This window comes from Ictidomys tridecemlineatus, chromosome 8, assembly GCF_052094955.1.
Source record: "Ictidomys tridecemlineatus isolate mIctTri1 chromosome 8, mIctTri1.hap1, whole genome shotgun sequence".
Lineage (NCBI taxonomy): Eukaryota > Metazoa > Chordata > Mammalia > Rodentia > Sciuridae > Ictidomys > Ictidomys tridecemlineatus.
Genome location: NC_135484.1, coordinates 60,433,322 through 60,456,810, shown reverse-complemented (window position 1 = coordinate 60,456,810; position 23,489 = coordinate 60,433,322). Strand labels below are relative to the sequence as shown.

Sequence of the window (23,489 nt, the reverse complement as noted above, 5' to 3'; positions counted from 1 at the left end):
TAAAATAAGCAGCTCAAAGCTGCTGCTGATCATCTTGAGAGTGTTTTAGTGTTTCAGTGTCCGAGTGTGTGTCTGACAGGGCCTAGGAGCAACTACATCAGAAAGGTACTTTTCTGTCTTTTTTTTCCTTACAGAGTGGTAGGCAGAGTCTGGAGCTGGAGTTGGCTGTCATGTCCAAGTCTGTCTGCTTTTAAAATTTTGTTTGTTTGTTTTAAATTGAAAGGGTAAGATGAACTGCAGTGCAAGATGGGCTGTTTTTATATAGTACAATCATTAGTTTTCAATGTTACTTTTCAATGTTAACATGAATAATTTTATTTTTTCTTTCCATCTAAAGATGTGTTACCTTACTGCATCAGTAATCATATCAAAGATCTGATTATAAAACAAATCAGCAAAAGGAGTCCATCTTTGCTTCATTCCATTTTACTCAAACCCTATTAAAAGTTATGTACTTTTTGATTATAGATTCAAAATGATTAAAAGTGAATGGTGATATATTTTATACATACATCCACAAATTTAATTTACATTTTAATAAAAAACCCCACATTCTGATATATCTTCAACATTAAATATGTAAATAATATGGTAAAATTATAATAAAATTTAATTCATAGAAGACCAAATTTTAAAGTTGCTAGGGTTTTATTTTATAACCTAAATGAATTAAAATTAATAATAATCAAAGGTAAAATCTAATTCCTAGATCCTATTCTTTTATTTATACCATGGGCAGACAACTCCAGCCATATATTTTGATATATATATGAAATGTGATATATATGTATAAAAATAAATTTGTAACAACTTGACTACTTATTGTTACCCTAACTTACTTCATCGAGGTTAACCATAGTGATGGGAGATATTTGCTTATACAATTATAATATGAAGTAGAAAATTATTTGCTACCTCATATTAAAATAAATACTGGGCTAAAGCCCCACATCATCTCTAAAGAATGTGGGTAATTAAAATTATTTTACTATTATACACCATTACTTTTTAAAGTGATGAAATAGATAAAATATTTGTGCTACTTGCACACGAAAAAATGAAACTACAGGAAGGTTGTAAAAAAATGGATGTGAGCATATGTTAAGTCATTTCCTCTGAAATCCACAAAAATAATAACAATATGATAATCTACACATGTGGCTTATAAACTGGAAAGTTTTTCCTTCTCTCTTTTAATGCTAATTTTACAAAGAATTTAACTCATTAATATTTTAACTACACCTTCTCAGGTAGAGCTAGAGTCTCCTGTCACTATAAGTAAACATCCTAGAGAATTCTCTGTTTTCTGAAATTAGCTTCTGCTCTCCCAATGGTTGTTGCTTGCTTACTAAAGCAATATGTAAATCTGTGACATAAGCTTTTATTACACGGTGATTCCATTCTGCCACTGTGACCAAAAGTATTTGATTGCTGATCAAATTCTCTGTATTCGTTTCACCTTTCCCCCAATCTCTGTTAGGTTCTGAGCTCATGCCCAAAGCGCTCTCCACCAGGATAGTGGGAGGCATTTGGTGGTTTTTCACACTTATCATCATTTCTTCGTATACTGCTAATTTAGCCGCCTTTCTGACAGTGGAACGCATGGAATCTCCTATTGACTCTGCTGATGATTTAGCTAAACAAACCAAGATAGAGTATGGAGCAGTAGAGGATGGTGCAACCATGACTTTTTTCAAGGTAAGTCCCACTGGCTATCTAAAATTTATGTGTTAAATATTATTATTTATGCAGGATAATTAATAGCATATAACTCAAGGGGTAGAAAGTTGTAAACTTCACCTGTGTTCACGAAAGTGAATCATTTTGATATGTGAATATTGCCAGGAGCTTTTGCTTTACAAGTAAGTATTTTACTCATATTTCAAAGAGTATCTGCCCAAAGGAAACATCTTTTTTTCCTCAAAAAGATTTTATCTTTTAATGAAAAAATAATGTTTGTTGAAAATTAAATAGTTGTAGATTTGGATTCTACAAGGCTTGGTTAATCAGCAAAGAAGACTTACATGTAAGATTGTTTCCCATGCATACATTTATTCTGTCAAAATGAGGCAGAGGATGAAAACTAAAAGAAAAATCAGTTCTTATTGTCTATACAGTTATTCATGTAATATTCTTCAAGATATGGTCTGGAAATAGGATACCCTGTTGAATTCACTGTGGTTTCCAAAAGAACAGCCCTTTGGAACACTTACATGGGAATTATAATTTTGTGCAGTTCTTGGCATATAGAGCACCTCATTCTCTTTATTACTCGTCTCTTTCTACTCCTGTTTTTTTTACCAATCCAAAGTAGATCAGATAGGGAGATTTTACTTTAAGGAGTATCAATTTATAATTCCTTTAATATTTTATAAAGTACTTTTCAGGCTTTTAGAGATTGGGCAAAATTTTTAAACACTTAAATTTCCTTTCAGTGTTCCTATAAATGCAATAGGTAGTTCTATTGCACAGTAGAAGTAGTAGATTTTTTCTTAAATAATTGGTTCAAGCTATAAAATAAATTCCTTCATCAAGCATGCAGCAAGTGCCTATTGAGTGCCAGAAACTGCACTACTGGTTAGGTATTCTATAAAAACTATGACCTCATTATCACTTTCAAGGAAATTACAGTCAAGTTGATAACAGAAGAATAGGTCAACAATAAGAAAACAGGATTTTATGTGATTTAAAACAGCAATTTTACAACATTATGCAATTTTCTCGGTAAAAATTCATGCAAAACTTTCAACTTTCTTTACAAAGTTCTGAAGGCCACCAAATTTCCAAAGAATGTGATAGATTCTCTTAGTTAGCTCCTTAAAGTCTTAATTATTTTTCTGAATGAATTTCTTATATGGTAGGTTAAAGGTTGAATGCATACTTCATATTTAATTACCCATTCATTAATACTTAATGAAATGCATTGGATAATCAAAATATTAGTAAAACAATTTTCTCAGAGTGGTATTATTTGACATTAAGGGTAATTGATCAATTTTTTTTTCAAATTAAATATATAGAATTATTAGAGATTTCCTTTCTAATAATACTGATTTTGAGATTTTATTTTTATTTTAAGAAACTAGTTGATGAAATTCTTAAAAGCTCAATGTTAGTGTCAAAAATTTTTCAAGGAGTGAATACATGTTGCATTGAAATTATTAGAGTATCTAAGTGCCTTTTGAAGTTGAGTTTGAAAAATAACACAAATAAAGTACCTATCCGTGATTTGACACCAGAAATGTTTATATCAATTTCACAAATATTTCATGGCCTTAATTTCATTTTTATTTTAAGAAGACTCAAATATCTTATTTCAAAGCCCTAATGTATTATTAGCAAAGCTCCCTTGGAAAAAAAAATAGTTCCAAAAAATAATTCCCTTTTTTCTCCTTATGTCATTTTTCTTTTTTAAGGTTATTTTCCTCCTTGTTTGTCTTTTCAATCTTTTGTTCTTTTTCCTTCTTTTTAGTTCAGCTGCTCTCTGCCGTGTCATTTTTTTCCTACCTTCACTTTTCCTTGCTACAGGCTTTTCTTCTTACTCTTTCATCTCCTGCACACAAGGGTGCCTCTAGCACCTGGAGAAAATTGACATGAAGCAACTTTCTGTTTCCAACAGCACAGACTTTCTTCAGAATTGAAGCCTTCTGGATTATACACTAGTTACAATAAAAACCATACAGTGATAATTGCTAAGTTGACAATTACCTTATGTTGCTAACTATCACATGCTGAATTCTTACTGTTAAAATCAGAAAGAAAAAAAGCCCTGAGTCTTAGAGAAGATTATATGTTGATTTTTCTTTAGTATTTTAGTGTGGTCCTAAAGATTCTCTTTCCAACTTCATGTTTTGGCTCGTTAAACTATATAACTATACTAACTATGGTATAAAAAAAAAATTCTAGCACTCTAGAATTCAAATAAATGTATCCTTACTTTGAAATCCTACAGTGAACTAGAAACTATTCTGTACTATGTATTTATATTTTATACCACCCTTTCATTTTTTAATTAACAGCCATACATACAAACACTCTAGGAAGCACCTTCAGGCATTGACTTATAAAGGAATTTCCATTACGTTTCTACTAATTTAATAAGACCCTTAACTAATTGTTCTGGAAGGCTCAGTTCCCAAAAATAATTTTAAAACTAATAGTTCTTTCAGTACAAGTAAGATTGGCTCAAGATATCTGGCCATAAAGCAGGTGAGTGCTCAGTATTACAAAGGCACAGGCAGAGTTACAATGTTGCTCTCCCACAGCAAAAATTCTATTTCCAAAATCAGGCTTGATCTTGTTCATTAACTCATATGTATATTGTCTTTGAGAAGAGGTCTTCCTTCCTCTCTTCTATATCCATTGTGCTATTCACACATTCTCTCTAGGGATAAATATAAAGCCATAACTAAAAAAAGTAATAATTCAAAATCAAACTGCTTCTCCAGTTTTATCCAAGGAAACTAAATGAACTGGATGGCATCACTAGTGTGTTCTTGGTCATATTTAGATTAAAAAAAATAGCTGAGAGATCAGGAGTTTCATTAAAAAGCATTAAAAGAGCAATCAAAACCTCCATTTTGGAAATCTAAGAATTTTGTGTAATAGAGTTAAAATCTTACTCCAGGCCTAAACAAAATGCGACCAAACAAGTGTATTCTTTTCTCCCTGAAGTATGAAAATTAGGAGAGTGAATCAATAGAAACCAGAAGATCAAAAATAACTCAGCAATAGCCTGTCGGTATTATGGACTCTCAGAAAAATCCCTATAATTTGAAGGAAGTCAAATGTTTTACAAAATGAAGCTGAATAACCTTTTTTTCTATGCATCCCATGACTCCATGGATTTAAATGTTCACAAATTCTGTCCAGAGTTGTTCTATCTGAAAATTTTGATTTTGCTACACATTCTAATATAGTCTGTCCATCTAAGAAGAATGGTGGTAAAGGAGGCATTTAAAAAAAACAAAAAGAAAATATGGTAAATAAAATCCTGGAAAATATTAAAAGGAAATGTAAGTGGCATCAAATTCCTAATGTAAATACTTTAGGTCTTCTAAAAAGACAGAGTCTACATTTCATTTTATTGTTCTATTATTTTTACAGTGCTGAGGATTGAACCCAGGGCCTTTCTAGGAGAAATCTATCTATTTCTCCTAGTTCAAACCACTATCTCATCTCTCCAAGGTTACTGGAGTGATTTAAAGCTATTTAAAAGGACTCCCTTCCATTTGCTTCAACTTGAGAGCTTAGCTCCTTAGCAGGTTTACAAAGCACAGGTCTGGCTTCTTACTCTCTGTTCACTTTCCCTTACACTTGAAGTTCTAGCTAAACTGGTTTGTCTTTTGTGTTTTGCTGTATTCTGAACTCTCATACCTCCTTCTCCGACATTATGCTCATTTTTTCATCACCACCCATCCCTTTCAATCTAATTAGTTAGGTTGTCTTTATTCTTGAGATATTTATTTATCCTTCCTATACTCCCAGAAAAATTTCCTAACACTTTTTAGACCAAAATCTACCCAGCCTGGGAAAAATGTTCATTTTTTCCCCTAAGTATTCTCTTTTTATTCTCAATTATCATTAAATTCTCAATCCAAGATGCATTTTCATATTCCCCATCCCCATCCCTGCCGCCATGCTCCCATACTTCACTGCACAGCAAGAGGACAGGGATTGAATGAATCTGTATCATTCATTCTTGTATCTATAGCCCTTAGCACTGAATTTGCATATGTCATGGGCTTGTGTTGGTTATCATTGTCTCAATAATATTGTTAAATGATCAGCCAAACCCCCTTAATGATGTGTAATGGAAACCTTTAGTTAGCTTACAGGTAAGGTGGATATTGGGAGCCTAGAATATTTTCTACATTTTGAATAGGCTCAGTTTCTTTTTGCAGCAGTTTCTTTGGAAGCTTTATGGACTTTAAATGCATCTGATTGAGTGTGCTTATGATCAAAAAGCCATATCTTCAGTTCTTCTAAAGATGCTGTATGCTTCTCTTTATATTTAATCATTGCTGCTTTGGAGTAGAAATTCTTTATCAACAGGAGAAAGTCAGCCAGGTATGGTGGTGCAGGCTTGGGAGGCTGAGGCAGGAGGATCACAAGTTCAAAGACAGTCTCAGCAAAAGCAAGGTGCTAACCACTCAGTGAGACCCTGTCTCTAAATAAAATCAAAAAAGAAAAAAAAAAGAAAAAAAAGGGCTGGGTATGTGGCTCAGAGGTTGATTGCCCCTGAATTCAATCCCTGGTACCAAAAAAAGGGGGGGGGGATGTCTACAAGGCATTACCTTAAGGCAACATATTTAATTTGATTCTTAACTAAGTTCAGAAGCTACATTGAGACAATATTAAGAAATTTCACTGGCTTGATACACTAAAGATTAAAAATACTTGCCAGGTGTGGTAGCACACATCTGTAATCCCAACAACTCAAGAGGCTGAGGCAGGAGGATCCCAAGTTCAAAGCCATCCTCAGCAACGTATCAAGGCATTAAGCAACTTAGTGAAACCCTATCTTAAAAACAAAAAGAGCTGGGGATGTGCCTCATTGGTTAAATTCCCCTGGGTTAAATCCCCACTACAAAAAATAAAATAAATTATTTTAATAATAATTATTTATTATCCAACCATACAAATTTTAGCACTTCTCTATTACCTCTAAGTTTTGCCTGCAAACTGGTTAGTTCATTTTTATTTCATTTTCCTCCATCTATTTGTAGTTATTGTTGTTGTTGTTAACATTTTCTCTCTTTCTTGTACAACCTTATCATGTGTAGTTAAAGCTAAACAACTGATACATTAAACATTTTGTAATTTTCTTTGGCTATGTCTGACTAAAGCATTTTAGTCATTTCTATATAATTTTAGTCATTTTCTATCTCAGATAACCATAATATATACTTTTAAAATACCATTCTCCTCTGTATTCATGGACTTCCATTTTTTTTGTCCTCTAATTATTTTCTTTTCATTTGTTCTATGTGCCATAAATCAATGCTACATACTTAATATTTTCTTTATAAATGTACTTTACCTTTTTACCAGATTCTGTACGGTTATGTATGAGCAAAACAAATGTTGACATAACTCAATTTCATTGATGGAAAAACTGTGACAGAGGGCTTCAGATAGAATGTATGGCATAGGTGTGACTGCTTACAAAGTGTTGTTCTCCATAGATGGGTAAAATGGTTTTTCTCTCTCTCTCTCTTTTTTTTTTTCCAAAATATGTAGCCTTCTATGACATTCCCATTTTAGCCCTCTGTTGAAAGGCAATTTATTTGAAAGTCTAAGCAATAGAGATAGGAATGCAAAAGGGTGGATTAATATTCCTGTCTGAGGCAAATAGTTTTATCTTTATCTTTGTTGTTATCTAACAACAAAAGTGTCTCTCTCTCTCTCTCTCTCTCTCTCTCTCTCTCTCTCTCTCTCTCACACACACACACACACACACACATACACAATACTCACACACAGACAATACACACACACACACACACACACACATCTTCCTCTTTAGGAGATCAAAGTACATTCTAAGTATCAGCTCATTAATCTTCATAACAGCACTTAAGAAAGGTAGGAAGCAATTATCATTATACTCATTTAACAGATGAGGAAACTGGGCCATAGAGAGGTTAAGTGACTTATTAATTATGAAAGCAGTAACCAGGGGCTCATAGTATCACAATAAAAGTAATAACCAAAGAGATCAAGGCACAGCCATCATTACTCAGAAGAGCTAAGTACATTAGTCATTTTGGCGCACCCACATGACCTCAACTATTTGATCATATTAAGTTTCTAAACGTTTACATTGAGCCATTGATGCAGATAGAGCTACAACAAGTTCTTTATAGTTTGCCACTTATTTTGATCTTATCAGTTCAATGATCTCCTGAAATTAAATTGAACTAGGGTGATAGGTTTTGAAGTCTGAATAGCTAGTGTGTCATGCCTGCAATGACTGTTTTGAAAGCTTTAGTGATCTTACTTCTTAAGTACTAGAAAAACATGTCATTCTTAAATTAAGCTATAGAATATAAAAACATGTGCTTAACAACTAGATTTATAAACACATACCATACACCTTGTTCATAATTCTTTATTGTTTAAAAATCATAAATTGTATGTTATTTTTAATACCAAAAGAGCAGTCCTGTTAATACATGAATAGGATATTGTATATTTACAGTAAAAGATTCAATAATTACTTGCTAGCACATGGATAGAAATTGGCTTACATCTTTTGCAGTGTTCACATATTTGCTAGTACTCTACAAGCAAATCACCTCCTACCATTATGCAATATACTAACTACAATTTTTTTGTGGTATTTCATTAAGTCCAGGGATGATTTTTCAGTACCTGCTCACAAAAGACTAGTTCTGCTTATTATTAATTTCCTACATAGTTTTGTTTCAGGTCATTTTTACTTATTTGAAGTCTGTTTAAGTTAATGACATTCTGTTTTCTTCCCATTATTTTTGGAAAAAGAGTTTTCTAATTTCAGTACTAGTGATATTGTCCCTGTTCCATGGAAACTAATTTAAAATGAAATATTAACAAGGTGGTAGGTATATTCACATCAAAGACTCATATATAAAGTCTTTGGCATATTATTAGATCTTGCCTCCCTAGGTATGTATTATAAACTAGACCATTGCCTAGTGATGTTAAAGGTACTGTTTTATCAGTAAAGTAACTTCTTTAACTTATGGGGACAATGTCTTTACACTAAATTGTAGAAAATGTTGCTGGACTACAACCAGTAAGGCTGGATAGCATGTATGTCTCATGGAAATACAGTCCTTTCCATGTCAGACAATTATATTACTGTGATAAATAAGAAGTATTGATTTTTTTCACATTGAATTCCTTTCTTCTGAAGGAAAAAGTTAATATTATGAGATTAGGGTATGTTTTAAATGTCTTTAAGATATTCATTTATGAGCCAGGTGAGATGGTGCATGCCTTTAGATCCCAGCAACTTGGGAAGCTGAGATAGGAGGATGGCAAATTTAAGGCCAGGCTCAGCAACCTCGTTAGGCCCTAAGCAACTTAGTCTCTATCTCAACATAAGCCATAAAAAGAGTTAGGGGTGTAGCTCAAGGACAAAGTGTCCCTGGGCTCAATCTCTAGTACTAAAAAAAGAAAGGAAAAAAAAATCCTTTCATGAATAATGTATAGCACAGCAACTATAGTGAATAATAATGTATAGTGTATCTGGATGTTACTGTAAGAATAGATCTTAAGTGTTCTCAACATAGATGTAGACAAAAATAAAATATTTATGTCAGGTATTGGACATGTTAATTAGTTTGAGGAAGTCATTAACAAGATGCACCATGTTGTATGATTTAAATATATACAATTTTTCTTTGCCAATCATAAGAATACCTTTGGGGAAATTAATTAGTTCATAAGATAAATTACAAAATATGGATTTATTTATGTCAACAATTATCAGTCTGGGTATATTTGAGACCATTAGAGTCACTTATGAAGTTTTCAGAAAATCCTAAGCCTAAGCCTCTGAGTTTGTAAAATACAACAAAACAAGACAACAAACAACAAACTTGCTTTGGTGATATTATTGTGCAGGCAGAGTTAAGAAGAAATTGAAATGATCCCTTCATTTATTGACACCAATAGTTAATAAATGATTGTATCTACTTTCATTTCCCTCATATTAGGGTGACTCTTTTTGCATTTTGAAACCCAGACCCCATGATAATTAGTGTAAGGCATGAAACAATGGTAAATCTTCTGACTGAATTTTAAAATTTTACAAGTTATTCACCAGAATTTTGTTTACATCTTTTTTCAATGTAGATTTGCTGAAAATAAATAATCTAATACATGCTCATTTCTGAATCTTTTCCTGGAGCCCTCCAAAAGATAAGCAGAATTGTCATATTATAGGGTCACAAAACAAGTTAGATCTTTATTCTTCAATGTTGTGTGGTGGGATAAATCCTGACTTTTATTTGTATCTCTGGGTGAAAGTATATTTTTAAAAATATATGTTCCAAAGAACCTAGTGAATCAATGCTCTTGTTTTATTTGTACAACTTCATTATATATAATTCAATCATAAAGTGGGTTGGGGGGGAATTAGGGGAGAGTTCTTTAGGGAGCAGAGAAGAGTCTTAGAAGGGTTGCACCTGTGATTGGTGTTTATAGAATGAACGGTAGATTAAGACATGTTTCTTATTTTACATTAGAAAGGTTAACTGACATTAAAGTTGATACTTAATTGAGACAAAAGAACTGATATTAATTAGCCTTTTCTGTGGATTTATAGTAAATTGGGTTCTGAGCAAGAGCTTTGGGATTTGGTCTCACCTAGTTTTCTTATTGTACTACCTTGTAATTTGGTGAACTACTTCCACTTCTCTTCCTGTTGTAAAAGAACATTATCACTCCTTTTAACTGATGAAGGTAAATTACCACATAATTCTAATTTATATCTTACTTTGTGTTATTTGATAATTTCTCAGTATCTCTTGGCAGATATGAATAAAATGTGCCTCAAACATGAAATTCTGCTTTAACTTGGGTGTTGGAAAGTCTCATATAGTTAGGCTTCCAAGCCAAAAGCTTCTCTTGCCAACTTGCTTATCACAAATTGAAAAATAACTATGGATATTTAAAATTCATAGAAAATTTATTTTTAATTTTTTTACATATTGAAATCTACAGATATTTGTATATTTATTTTCCCACATATTTAAATGAATGAAACAAAACTTAAAAACTTTGTTTGATTTAAGGCAAATATATGGGATCAGTTCAGAATAGATTAATACTGTTACAGTAATTTTCATCTATACTTGATAATGCTTTTCATTTTCCATGAGATAAAAATCTCACATAATTACCCAGTGAAGATTTTTTTAGCCATGTAATTTTTTTAAGTCTCCCAAGTAATTTTTCTTTTATGAATGGTATTGAGAAATTGATTGTGGATTGATGCATTACTGTTAGCATTAAATTATAATATTTTACTTAAAAAATAAAACTGATGTTTTAAAATTGTTATAATTTTATTTGTGTCTAATATGGGTTTTGATATAAACTAGTTCCTTTTGAAATGAACATTTAAACTAATTCTTTATTATACATTTGTTTTATTTGCATAAAAGGGAGTTATTTTTACCCAAGAAGTTTGTCTCCCTCCCCATTTTCTCATCTAACACACAATTTATTGTATGTGAGGCCTGATTCTATGTTTATTACAGGGATTTGCATAAGGCCTACAGGAAACCAACACCATTTTACTATGTTCCCATTGCAAGAAATAAAATGGTGCCTTTGAGTAAAGCTGTTTCATCAGACACTAGTTTAGCATGCCAAGTTACAGCCATCAATGGTGAAACAGCAGATGTGAAGGCTAGTTGGCATCAAAGCATATGAGTCAAAGACTTTCCTATGGGAAAGAAAGTGCTTCATTACACTTTATCTATAGTGAGAACATTGGTTCTATCAAGCTGTCTGAAAATTAGAATATGATGGGTTTTATTGCCCTAGCTCTGCCAGAGTGAATTCAATAGTTAAAAAGAAAGTGATAACACCATTTGGGGAATTATAAGAAGTGATTAGAGTTTTAGTGTATTTAAACTTGGAAGAAGCAGCAACTTTTATCTTTAAAAGTACCTTCTCTAAAATATCGGAGGGACAGAAGTTTAATCCCTTTCTAATTGTTACATTTGCAGTGTGTATTAATGCAACTTTGGGGCACTTTAATTGAAGAAAAAAGTTGTGTTTGACTGAGGTGTAAAATCTGAGAAACAATGTTTTAATTGCCTTGGAAAGCAAGTGCACCAGGCTGCTGACATCCGGGATACACAGGGATACACCATTGTTCTCTCCCTCACTTGTCCTCCCTCCTCCAATCTGTATAAGGACCACTCCTGTTTGTCAGGTCAAAAAGGCAGCTCAAACACCATGTCACACCTCATCAATCTTGGAAGAGAGGGCCCCACAAGGAGTGAGAAAACTAGAAAGTCAGTTAATATTGTGATGTTGAGCGGGCATGTCAAGTGCTGGATAATGGATAATAGTTGTCACTGTATGTGTTTGTAGACACTGGTAAGGCAACATTTTTGAAAGAAAAGTCAAGGACATATTTTGAACAAAAAGAAAAAGGTAAGGATATATTATCCAAATTTTGGCATTTACCAAATTTTAGTGTTTATTTCTTAGATTAAAAATATCTAAAATAGAAAATTATGTTTCCTATATAAACTGTTGAATTAAAAGCATCATTTAGCATTTTTAAAATAAACATGCAAAGAACCTTCTCTCTGATTTGATAAAGCTTTGAGAAAATTATATTTATTGGCATTGTGACTGTGAAAGATGTTTCAGTTATGCTGATTTTTTTCTTTTCTTTTTTTTTTTTTTTTTTTGAGAAAGTGTTCCAACTTTTAGAGTACCAGAAAAGACACAGTGGTTTTTTGTTGTTGTTGTTGTTTTCTTCAGATAGTTCATTTACTGGAAGAATAATATACCAAAACTTGTATCTGATTCATGTCTGTGGCAGTTCATGCTTCATGCTTTCTTTTGGGGAGAAAGCAGCTATTTGTTGAGATGCATATTAGAATAATTAGCTTCTGGGCTGGGGATGTGGCTCAAGCGGTAGCGCGCTGGCCTGGCATGCGTGCGGCCCGGGTTCGATCCCCAGCACCACATACAAAACAAAGATGTTGTGTCCGCCGATAACTAAAAAATAAATATTAAAATTCTCTCTCTCCCTCTCTCTTTTTTTTTTAAAAAAAAAGAATAATTAGCTTCTTGGGGCAACTGAATTTTCTTTTGTTCATTTGTTTCCCTATTCCTTTGCAAACCCTAAACTAGCAGAAACAACATTTCATTCTCCATTATCAAGAGTTGATTGAATCCAGTTTTCTCTTTCCTTGTAAGATGAAACAAAAGGAGGCTTACTATTTTTTTTGCTGCTGCCATCTTTGATGATCAGGCTCTTATTTAAAGACAGTACAGTATTGATTTTCCCTTTGGGAGAAGCATGCTGTAAAGTCATGCACCCTAGGAATGCTCAGTGATCTTAGCAGCTCATCATGTATATTCACAAGGAACAAACAGGGTTCATACATCATGTCTGTTTTTATATGCTTCCTTTCAAACTCAAATAGATGATGAAAGGGAAGAAATAAATTTTAGAGTTATTTAGTAGATGTTGGTATTTGAAAACTGAATTAATTCCTTAAAACTACTCCTTAAAAATAGATTAAACATTAAATGGTAAATGCCTTGTCCTTAAAGAGATCTGATTCTATAGCAACTTGAATATCTCTTTATATTGTGATATCAGTGTCTGTGGCAGTGCCTAGACTTATTTTATTACCTAATCCATAGTGGTGAGCATTTTTTTTTTGATCGGCTATATTCTAAGAAATTCTTTAGTAATTTTATGAAGAACTTTTCAGATGACTGAATGTGTCTGCGTGCATGCATACACACATGTATATGAGTAAATGTGCTCTCTAAGAATAAAATATGCTACCTAAATTGGAGTTAAATTATGGATCATTATATAATTCATTTTTCTTATACCCAGTTTCCATATTAAATCTATTTTAGAGGAAGAATAGTTCAGGGTTGAAAATAAATTATACTTTTACATTTCCTGACAGCATTTGAATAATGCTTCCAATTGTTATTACCCTATTTTATAAACCATAGCACCAGTGGAGTTCAGTGAAAAGATTTGATTGTCTCTAAAGGTAGGTGTTTCATTTATTCAATATTGTAATTATAGCTAATTAGAAGCTACACAATAAATTAGCTCTCTTTGTAGGTCCCTTGACTGTATTCAGAACTCTGTGAGCTTATGTTTCATTTTAATTTATTATACAAACAATTAAATAAAGACCAAAGAATTAGAAAATAGCATTAATAGTGTATATAACTGATTTCAAGTCAATATAATAGTTTAATACAATGATTAACTGCATAGTCTAGGTGATAGCATGAACCCCTACACTACATCTGCCATTCACCAGTAATTTCTTTAACATCTCTAGGCTTCTGTTTTCTTATAGGAAACTGGGGGCATATGTATATATCTTTTTTATAGTTAATACAACACTAAACAATATAAACTCTCAATGTCTATTTGTTGCTATTCTTAATATACAGAGCTGAGTGGTTGAATTGTTCAACTTAATGTAACAAATAAAATAATTTACCTCAGTGTAAATAGTTGTAGTCCTGGAAATACAGTTTATTTTTGTTCAATGCCATGATTTAACACTCAATTGCATTATTGTTTCATTAATAGAGTTTGATTATAGATTACTAATAAATATATTCTTAATTATCCTCTGACAGTGCTGAAAAGATAAAACACAACATTTTCTTCCATACATTATCTATAGTTCATTTTAATAGATCATTATATTAGAATAGTTTCAGATTTATAGCAAGATTGTGCAGAAATACAGACATTTAGCATCTAATGAAAATGGAGCACTTTCTTATTGCTGATGAGTTTAACATGATGCATCACCACCCATTATCCACAGCTGATATTAGGATTCATACTTGCTGTTTTACATTCTATTGATTTGGCCACATTATGACTGTAGTGTGCTATATTATACTACACTAGCATTGTACTGTGCTATAGTATACTGTGCTACATACCATACTACTACTATACTATAAAATTACTCTGTATGAAACTATAAGGGGAATACATGCCTTTTTATGGTTATTAATTAGTACTTTCTTAGTGCATAGATTCGCTTCAACCAACAGTTCAGAAATTCAAAATTACATTTTAATAGAAGGAAACACCCACTTTTATGAGTTTATTACTGTATTACAGTTCAGTATAATAGTGGGGTTTATTGTGGCATATTTATGAATGCGTATAACAATTTGCTCCAGTTAATTATCCAGTATTCATCTTTCCTTTTCTTCCGCCCTTTCCCAGATTCCTTTCTTCTACTCTACTTTTACTCCTTCTGTTGATTTATTAATTTTAATTGGTGCATTGTGATTATGTACAAAAGTAGAATTCATTTGATATATTTATATAGCATCCTTTGGTCAATTCATTCTGATGTTCCTCCCATTTCCTACCTCTCCTTCCCCTTCATCTACCCTACTGTTTTCCCTTCTATTTTTATAAAATTCTTTCTTTTTGTTCTTATTCTCATGAACGTCTTCATATGACAAAAAAATATATTCAACCCTTGACTTTCTTCATCTGGCTTTATTTCACTTATCATGATGTTTTCCAGTTCCATTAATTTACCATCAAAAATGACATAATTTTCTTTTTCTTTGAGACTGAATAGATCTCCATTGTGTATATACCACATTTTCTTTATCTATCTATCTGTTGATGGACACCCAGGATGGTTCTATAACTTAGATATTGTGAACTCTGATAGTAGAAACACTGGTATGTATCAATGTATCACCATGGAAAGATAATTTCAGCACTTTTTGATTAAATACTCAGAAGTGGAATATCTGGGTTATGTGGTGGTTCTATTTTTTTTTTTTTTTAGAAATCTCCATACTGCTTTCCATAGTGATGTACTAATTGCAGTCCTACGAATAATTGACAAGTGTTCCTTTCTTTGCTACATCCTCCTCATCATTTATTATTATTTGTATACTTGATGATTGCCATTCTGACTGAGGTGAAATGAAACCTTAGTGTAGTTTTGATTTGCATTTTCTGGATTGCTAAGGATTTTTAAATTTTTTTCATATATTTGTTAGACATTTGCATTTCTTCTTTTGAGTAATATCTATTTCAATTACCCATTTATTGAATAGGTTATTTTTCTTTTTGATATTTTTTAAATATATCCTGGATATTAATTCTCTTTCACAAGAGTAGCTTGCAAAGAGTTTCTTCCTTTCTGCAGTTTTTCTTTTCACACTTTTATTTAGTTTTCTGTGCAGAATATTTTTAATTTAATATACCATTCCACTTTTTGATCCTTGGTTTTATTTCTTGAGTTTTAGGAGTTTTAGTAAGGAAGTTGCAGCCTGCACTTACATATTGGAATGTTGAGCCTATGTTTTCTTCCAAAAGTTGTGATTTTCTATTCTAATTCCTAAGTCTTTGAATCTCTTTGAATTGACTTTTGGCAGGGGGAGAAATAGCGATCTAGTTTTATTCTTCTAAATATGAATATATAGTTTCCCAGCATCTTTTTTGAAAAAGCCTGTCTTTTCTCTAAAATATGTTTTCTGGAATCTTTGTCAAGCAAGAGATGTATGTACCTATGAGGATTTGCATCTGTGTCCTCTATTCTATGCAATTGGTTTTCACTTCTGTTTTTTTATGCCAATACTGTGGTCAGAAACTTCTGTTTTAAATTGTTCTTCTGCTCTGTGAGTATTAACCTTTGTAATTTTAAGCAATAATCTTTTCTCATATACAAATAATGAATATGATTCATACAGACTACAATATTTTAGAAAAACAGAAAAAGATACCAAAAATCCAATGTACAAGGTTAATTCTTAATATCTTCTAAGAATAATGCTTAGTATTTATCTGGAGATGTATTTTGATTTTATTATTTTTTCTTCTAGTTCAGTGTTAAAGACTTTAAACTTTAATACAGCTGAATAAAGTGTCTTACTTTCAGTGAACATGGATAGTGATGCTTTTTATCAGAAATATACTTTCAATATTTGTTATTAAAGAGGAATTTTTAAATGTTTTCATGATATTTTCAGAAATGATGTTTATTTGAGATAAGGCGTATCGCAAAGAGGCTTTTACTAATTTTCACACATATTCCAATCTAGTCATTACAAAATCTCAAAAGCATATTTGTATATTAACATACATGTTTTTTTCCCAGCAGAGAAATCACTTAACTTCGCCATCTAAGCACTGAATTTTCACTGTTGACCTTCATTGCATTAACAAAATATCAGAACTGCAATGATTTAAAATATTAAATTTAATATCATTTTAATCAAATCTTTAAAAAATCCACAGATAAATTATTAAATTTATTTGTTTAAGCTTCATAATATAATCTTAATTTCAAGGAAAGAAAAAAAGTTATATAAAAAAATTGGAATAAACATTTGCCCTTTTTAGTTGAACAATATTAATAAACATTTAGAAGAATTATTATAGGAATAATTTCCTTTGTAGGCTTCAATTTTTTCAGTCTTTCCATTTCTTCTCAACCTAGCTTTCTTGAGCATAATTGACAAATATTACCTATAATAAACATGTGCAATGTGACTTTTTTATATTCACAAACAATGCTAAATGATTGTTACTATCAAGCTTGCATATCCATTATTTACATTATTGCTTTTTGAGATAAGAATACATAAAAGCTCCCAGTGACTGAGAAGCTGAGGCAGAATAATCACAAATTGAAAGCTATCCTCAGCAACCTAGTGAGGCACTTAGCAACTCAGTGAGATACTAACTTTAAATAAAAAATGCAAAAAAGGGCTAGGGATGTGGTTCAGTGGTAAGGGCCCCTGGTTTCAATCTGCAGTACTGAAAAAAAAAGAAAAACAACTTAAAAGCTACTCATTAAATAATACATGATTTCCCCCCCCCATAGTTTTATTAATTTTTTTCAGCTTTTATATATATCCTGGATATTAATTCTCTTCCACAAGAGTAGCTTGCAAAAGATTTTCTTCCTTTCTGAAGGTAAAATGACATATAATAAAATGCACATATTTGAACTATGAAATTTGATCAGTTTTGACATGTATTTAACCAATACAATCAATATAAAAACCATTTTCAAAACATTTTTTATTTGAAATTTGAAATTATGAAGACTGTGTTTCCTGAATGATTTATTTTGTTAGAAATCAATTACCTGAAGATATATAGAATCCCATCCACATATGTCAACTATTTCAAAATTAAATGGCAGATTTTATAAATATCTCAGAGGTCAAGGAAGAAAGCACAAGAAAAGTAAATAAAAAGTGCTTTGAACTAAGTGATAATAAGAGCTTAAAATATCAGGATCTATGGGATAAAACAGTATTCAAATGAATATTTATATTTAATTTAAAGTATTTGTTTTCAGAAAGAAGCTAGAATAACAAACAGATTAGTTTCAAATTATGTAGTAGGAAGGAAAATACATGAGTAGACGTAGAAATGTATGAAATAAAGAAGAAATAATATAGATAAAATTTGATAAAAATCAATCAACTCTAATCAAGAAAATAGCAAGAACATAAAAATTAATATCAAAGGAAATAGAACTATGAAAATAATCCTATAGATACAAAACAATATGTTAAGGTAATATTAAAATTGTATGCCAACATATATGATAGCTTATATGACATGGTCTATATTAGATAAGAATTCTTGTGCTGCTGAGAAGAAAATGTATTCAGTCATTGATGGATAAAAGATTCTACATGTCTGTTAATTCTAAATTATCAATTATATTTTTCACTTCTATAGCTTCTTCATTTAGTTTTTGTTTGGAGGATCTATACAGTGGTTTGTTTAGGATGATTTGTTCCCTTACTTCTTCATGTTGTTTGTGTCTCTGCTCATTTAACAGTGTGGATATGAGGCAGCAGAGTTCCTACCCTGTGGACTTATAGTGTCCTTGAAGGTTTCTAGTACCTCACTCTTTAGGGGCAAACAAACACTAACAATAACCAATGAAAACAATATACGGCATTAAACCAAATAGTTCCTACTATGATGTCTATAATGTTAATTATCACAATAAACAAAAATGATATTATCAGTTATTACCTACAATAAAAACAGCAAGTTTGCAAAAGGGTTTATAATTTCAAATGGTGAACAGGGAGAGAACAGAAATAAATAGGATATGATAATTATGAGGGAGAAGGAAAGAAGAAAAAAAATAAAGGAAGAGTAAAAGAGAGAACAATATAGATTGTTAGCAGAAGAAAACAGACAAGGGAAACAGGTAGGAGAAAAAAATATATATAAATTTTTTTAAAACTTTAAAAATGAAAGAATACAAAACAAAATTAAAATACACATGTATAAATGTCCATGTACCATCAAGGTCACAATTAAACAGAGAAAGAAAATTTTTATATAGAGATATTGGTGAAAAGTTAAAGAATTCTTTCCATTGAAATTCAAAAGATTCTCAGTTTCTCTTCTCAGCAGTTTTAGGTGGGGTCTTCTAAAGCATGTTTCTCCACCCTCTGGATTGCTAGAGTGACAGAGGTAATCCCATGGGTGGAATTCCTGGAGGCAGGGGTTGGATTTATGTGGGCTCCAGGCTCTTTGCTGAATGGCACTTGGTCTAAAGATTATAAATCGGCACACTTCCAACATCCAGTTCTTGCTGGTCCATGATGAAAGTTCATACCTCAGGGATCTCTCCTGGGTTCCACTCATGTGGTGGGTGACTCAATTCTTAGTTTCTTCCCTCACTATGGAATCCCATGTTTCCTGATCTTGGTTTCAGTCACTAAACAATCTCTCCTACCCCCACCCTTCCAAATTCCTAGCCAGATGCATCTCTCCCAGCCAGTCCAGAAAGCAGTCAGATTGGAGGGGGAGGGGTAGAGCTGGGTGGGTTTCTACTACCAGTTGTCTCCTATGTTAACATCTCTCTACGTTTGATTCTTTCTTGGTCATTTAAGCATCCTCTATATACTGCAGCAGTATGTTTACTCCAAAATTCATGATTTTTAAACATAGTTACCAATCTGTATGTTGGGTCTCCAGATGATATTAATCTAGTAACTGAAATTCTATATTATTTGACCAATGCCTTCTCTTTGGCCCCATCTCTTGGTCCTTGGTAAATACCTCTCTATGTATCTAGGAGTTCAACTATTTTCGATATTATATATGAGTGAGATCATGCACTATTTATCTTTCTGTGTCTTGATTATTTAATTTAGTATAACATCCTTCATGTTCATTTATGTTACTGTAAATAGCACAATTTACTTTGTTTTAAAAGCTGAATAATATTCCAATGTATTCATACATGCATATATTTTTTAGCCAGTCATCAATTAATGGGTGCTTAGGTTCCTTCTGTATGTTGGATATTGTGAGTAATGCTGCAATGAACATGTCAGTTTTCCATTTTATGAATGAGAAATCACCTACATGTTTGTATTCCTCTCACAAAGAGTTCACATTTAATGCATTTGGGTTAGAATTCAGTGATCCTATGAAGTTGCTCAGGATATACTAACATAACTTATTCATTCCTGAAGTCTTTAAATATTTTAACTCATATTATTCAATTATTCTGTTTTTGTTCTGTTTTCTTTTATTCAGAGGTGCAATGGAGTCTTGCTCTTTTGCCCAGAATTGTCTCCAACTCCAGGGCTCAAGCACCTCACCCACCTCACCCACCTCAGCCTTCTTCATGTGTTCTTATACAGATGTTTTTTTTTCCTTCTTCTTCTATTAGTCTTCTTTTTCAACAGTAGAAATTAAGACCAAGCCTAACTTTAGCAAATAAGTAGAATAAAAAACAAATTAGGACTTCCTATTTTTAGAGTGGAAAAACTAACAATATAAGATAATCATGATTGAGAATAGTGAAAACAACCAGTTTTAGGGTTTACCTGGCTCATTTTAGAATCTTAGGCATATGTTTAAGGAAGGACACCTCAATTTCTCAATGGTGATTATGATGATAGCATTGTGGACAATGGTGGTGATTGTGACAGAGGACCCCTTGGAATTTAGGACAAACACAGGAGCAATTTATGTCTGTGAGAAAAGAATAAAAATATTTCTTTGTTGGGGGGCAGTACTGGGGATTGAATTCAGTGGCATTCAACCACTGAGACACATTCCCTAACCCTATTTTGTATTTTTATTTACAGACAGGGTGCACTGAGATAACAGGCACATATCATGGTGCTCCTGGCTAAGAATAGAAATATCTTTAAAATGATCATCAAAAGTCATTTTCAAGCTGGGCACAGTGGCACATGCAAGTAATCCCAGCATCTCGGGAGGCTGAGGTAGGAGGATCTAGAATTCAAAGCCAGTCTTGGCAAAAGGAAGGCACTAAGCAATTCAGGGAGACCCTGTCTCTAAATAAAAATACAAAATAGGGCTGGGAATGTGGCTCAGTGGTTGAGTGCCCCTGAGTTCTATCTCTGTTACTCCAACACGTCCAGCCCCAGTCATTTTCAAGAAGGCAAATCAACTATCAGTAGCAAGAGGGAAAGTCTTCCAAATTTAGAACCGTATCTGGAGATATCTGAGAGCTAATTTTTTGTGGAGACAGAGGAATCCTCAGATTATTGCATTTAGCAGTTGTTTTAATGAAGCAGCTGTGAGTGGCATCAAGTCTTCCAGGCCTCACTATCAGAGATATGGTCCCTTGGGGAACAATTATTGCATGTGTCTGCTTCCATTAACTTCTATGTTGATGCCATAATGGACATATAATCCTAATAGTGAAATTCTTACAGCTAAAGAAGAAAATTGATTGTTTAGGAAACAAAAATGGCAGCTGAACTATTCCCTTGAGTTTTTTTGTACTGTCAGTCGTCATACAATAGCTGTTTCTAATTCCTTTTTACTCAATTTTCTTTCTTTTCTGAGGCCTAACATATTGCTCCTACTGTGTCCTAGAGTAAATGTACAATTTACTTCTGCGACCCCTTAAACCCTAAGCATTTTGCTTTGACCCTTTTTCTCAGATTTTTCTTTCACCCCTTTCTTTGGATTTGAGAAGCTTTCAACAGTACCAAAGTAATTTACTTTAAAATTTATCAAAGAATTTTACTACATTAGGCTAAGAAAAAAGTCTAGATTTCTTTATTGTTATGGCTTCTGAAAAAAATATATGTGGCTACTGAGTACAAGAAATATGGCTTGTACAACTCAGGAACAAAATTTTGTTTATTTTAATTAATTAAATTGAAATTTTAAAACTGAAGCAGTGGAAGACATATTTTCCACTAAGCCAAAAATTACACTTCATTTAAACTTGTGTTGTAAGATATATTACATAGCATGAGATCTGTGTGTGTTATTTCTAGTATGATGCATAAACACTTCAGTGATCTAGTCAGTGGCAATAAATTGACTTACTACAAAGCATTTCTTCTATGTTCTGATGTGACATTATAATGTGTTTATTTGTGTATTTTATGCAGATAGAATATTACTTGAAATACATGCTATTATTTTCATAAACTGTAACTAAATTATTTTTCTTGCATAAAAGTACATATGGGTAAATTTTTAAATTTAAAACAAAAATATATTGTCATGAAATATAAGTTATATTGGAATTATACTCTGGTGTGCTATTTCATAGTAGGGTGATTTTAGATAATGATAGTGTATTACATATTTCAAAAAACCTTATAAAAGGAGTTTAAATGTTTTCACCATAAAAATGATAATTTTTTAAAGTAGGTACTTTTAACTTAGTTTAAACATTGTAGAATATATACACGTATCAAATATCATGTGGCCCACAAATGTGTATAATTTTTATTTTTTATATATCAGTAAAATCCATTTAAATTAAAATATATAATTTTTGATTAAAATAGACCTAGCATTTAAATTTATTTTAATATTAAAGCTTTTTAAATTTAAAAAATTAAATCAAAGTATACTGTTAAAGCTAAATTAAGTAGAAATATAGAACCTAACACTATATCTCAAACAGTGAAGAATAAAATCTGAATGAAGATATGTTACAGAATTCAGCTAAAGTAGCAACTGATATTTGCTGTAGCAAAGTGGAAAAGTTGTTTTGTTTAAGATGATTTTTAAGACATTAAAATCTTCATTACCAAAATACCTTCTGAGAAAATACATAATGAATATGAACAGGAGTTTCCTCTTAATAGTAACCAAAGAATCGTGTTGTTAGTTGACTGTAATTAAAGTCAAATATACGATAAATTAAAAATTGACTTTAACAAGGTCTATTTGGATTTTTATACAATGAGTTAGATTCCTGAATAAAGAAAGACATTTTTAAATGATGTATTAGCCAATCTTCCATTACTGTAACCAAAATACATAACAGAAACAACTTAGAGAAGGAATGATTTATTTTTGCCCAGGATTTCCCAAGCTTCCATCCAGGATCATCTGGTCCAGTGCTTTGAGCTTGAGGTGAGGAGGAAAGAATATCATGGTGAACAGCAAGGCAGAGAGGAAAGCTACTCAGTTCATGACAGCCAGGAAGTGGAGAGAGAAATAAAAGAGAGATTGAGAGAAGGGGGCCAGTGACAAGGCTTCATTTTCCAGTGCATATCTTCAGTGATTCCCTTCCTCCAACTACACTCCAGCCACTAAAGTTTCCACAACTTCCCCATATTCCATTCAGCCATGTCGGATTAATCCTTCTGCGAAGTTAGTACCCTCATGTTCCAATCATTACCTAAAAGCCCCATGTCTGTATGTTGCTTCATCAGAGACCAGGCCTTTAAGTTTATGATACTTTGGGGGACATTCCAAATTCAAACTATGAAAAATGAAA

At 32.1% G+C, this 23,489-nt stretch overlaps 1 protein-coding gene across 6 annotated transcripts in view; it reads left to right on the top strand.

Moving 5' to 3' along the window:
• Grik2 (glutamate ionotropic receptor kainate type subunit 2) overlaps positions 1 to 23,489 on the top strand; it is a 639,398-nt gene that overhangs the window by 486,010 nt on the left and 129,899 nt on the right. For all 6 annotated transcript variants that reach the window (XM_005335886.4, XM_005335885.4, XM_005335887.4 and 3 more), the window contains one exon: positions 1,481 to 1,698. In XM_005335886.4, coding sequence (XP_005335943.1) covers positions 1,481 to 1,698 — 218 coding nt within the window. Of the gene's footprint in view, positions 1 to 1,480; positions 1,699 to 23,489 lie in introns of those variants that run through there.